This window comes from Plectropomus leopardus, unplaced genomic scaffold (assembly GCF_008729295.1).
Source record: "Plectropomus leopardus isolate mb unplaced genomic scaffold, YSFRI_Pleo_2.0 unplaced_scaffold8581, whole genome shotgun sequence".
NCBI lineage: Eukaryota > Metazoa > Chordata > Actinopteri > Perciformes > Serranidae > Plectropomus > Plectropomus leopardus.
The window spans coordinates 1-2,387 of record NW_024694584.1 but is presented as its reverse complement, the minus strand read 5'-3'; the positions used below and the strand labels follow the sequence as shown (position 1 = coordinate 2,387).

At 42.1% G+C, this 2,387-nt stretch overlaps 1 protein-coding gene across 1 annotated transcript; it reads right to left on the bottom strand.

The window, feature by feature from the left end:
• Positions 1-157: 157 nt before the first annotated feature.
• On the bottom strand, positions 158-2,338 carry LOC121940393 (integral membrane protein GPR155-like). Its single transcript, XM_042483172.1, has 4 exons — positions 2,257-2,338; positions 1,837-2,074; positions 1,617-1,694; positions 158-1,028 (listed from the first exon to the last, which is right to left on the bottom strand). The coding sequence occupies exons 1-4, from the start codon at positions 2,329-2,331 to the stop codon at positions 715-717; spliced, it is 705 nt and encodes a 234-aa protein (XP_042339106.1). The 5' UTR covers positions 2,332-2,338; the 3' UTR covers positions 158-714.
• Positions 2,339-2,387: the final 49 nt, after the last annotated feature.

Genomic DNA, 2,387 nt, shown 5'->3' with positions numbered 1-2,387 from the left:
GTAACACTTCGACACATTACATGAACAAACAGGAGCAGGAAGAAGAAAATCTTATATAGCTAATGACAGAAGCTGCAGTAAAAACGGGAACAAACCTGTCTATGTTTACATTCTTTTCACCAATCATATCAAGTTTATCAATAACAGAAACAATCAATGACGGTCCTCTCAACATTACTGTTACTCAGAAAAGTTCATAATGTCCCATCATTTTTTCTTTATATCTCCTTTTAAACTGAATAAAATTGGCGCTGAAATTTGAAGTGATTATCCAGATAATTCCAGTTTGTCTCCATGTACTGAAACACGTCTGCTTTACTGCAGTGCGAGCGTGCTGACTTTTAAAATGACACTATGATCCCGGTCGTTGGATCTTAATATGAACAGCCTCTGTAGATTTGCAGGTAATAATCTGTTCCTGGCTTTAAACATGACTTATAATGTTTTTTTAAATTTCAACACAGGTGAGCTGATAAACAGTCTGTGAGTCTGTTCTCTGACATTAACCTTGTTAAGAAGTCTTATTGCCGTCCTTTAATCAGCGTGAACGTGTCGAGTATCGATGTGTCTCAGTGGGATTTTGACAGACTGCTTTTATTTTATGCATCTTGTGCACGTACACTTTGTGTTCTTTATTCTCTATTTTCCATCTTATATTGTTAAATTGCTTCTATATTTTTATCTTATGTCTTACACTATTGAAATTTAATATTTTTATTCTCCCTTTATGTTAATTGTTTTGCACCGAAACACCAAGTCAAATTCCTTGTGTATGTAAATGTACGTGGCAATAAAACCGGAATCTGGCTCTGATTTAAACTTCCTGATAATTTCACACAAACAAACAAACAAACTCAGCGAGTGTTTCACGCTCACCGCGAGCAGGCTGACGAAGAGCAGCAGACAGAGCAGGACGTGTCTGAGCGTCTGTTTGTCGTCGGTGGGTTGCAGGCCGGGCGGCGGCAGGTTCAGCGGCTGCTCGGAGGACGAGCTCTGCTGCTGGCCGTCACACAGCGCCCCGCTGTGGCCTGGAGACCAACAGAAACATAAACCCACATTAAATTCCAGGAGAAATGCATTTACATTTTTTTACATCACGAGTAAATGTTGTAAAATGCAAATTATGACTGTTTCATTTCCTGAATCAAATAAATTTCCTCTTTATAAAATAAACATGCACTCTTTTATTTCTTTTTTTGGGACTGAATGAAATGTGGAATATCGTTATTAAAAGGTCACGCAAATAAACAGCGTTCACACATTTTAGTGGGAATTTTTTTCAGGCAGCTGGCAGGCATGAAGGGAGAGACAGAACAAGGTGAGAAAATGAAAAAAACTTTCGTCACACATCGCTGAATATTAGAGCTACGTGATGTTGACAGATAAAGGTTATTCAATGGAAGATTAGTGTAACAATTTAATTATACACAACATTTCATGACTTTTTTTCCTAAAATATCAATGATTTTTTTATTATTCCATGACTTTTCCAGGCCTGGAAAGCATGATTGTGAAAAGCCATGAGCTTTCCAGCCTGTCCATGACCGCGGGAACCCTGAAGAAAATGTCACGGCTCACATTAATTAGTCGCAGATTAGATGACTCGTGTTTGCTACCTGTGCTGTTCGTGTGCTCCCTCTGCGTGCTGGCGATCATGTCAGGCATCGGCTGCAGAGGAGAGAAACCGTGGAGGTCTGCAAACACAACAGAGACCAGATATTTAAATGCACATCATGTGGTGAGAATTAATCAGTTAAACAGTTTTTAATGTCCAGGTTTTTTGTTTAATTGAGTAAATATTCGTGGATTTCCATCTGTATTAGAGAGCAGAGCTACCTGAGTTGATGCTGCAGGCAGGTGAGTTTGCCATCTGTTGTTGTTGTTGTTGTTGTTGTTGTTGTTGTTGTGGATCCTCCAGGCCAGCAGGGGTCCTCAGCTCATCACCGATGCCCGTTACAGCAGCTCTGTTCAGGGCCTGGTAGCCGCTCTGCTCCCTGTCGCCCTGGCTGAGGCCCATCAGAGATACGGCACCGAGCACCAGGCTGACGGCGAGCACCACCGCCGTGCTGATGATCTGCAGCCGCAGAGGACAGACGATGAAGGAAACTTCCCGAAAGACTGACGAGCTTTACATTTGATTTATATCACGCTGCTGATGATAAGTAACAGAGGAGATCTCCACGACACGTTTAAACAGAATCGGGCAAAGCAGAAAAAAAACAGAGAGAGGCGGAAAACAGCAGGTGTTTTTCTGACCTGAGCTCTGCCGTAGAAGAAGGCCGAGTCGATGGTGTCGGTCCTCTCTCCTGATATCAGAAGACCTCCGACCATCAGGAAGGGAACCCTACACACACACACACACACACACACACACACACACACACACA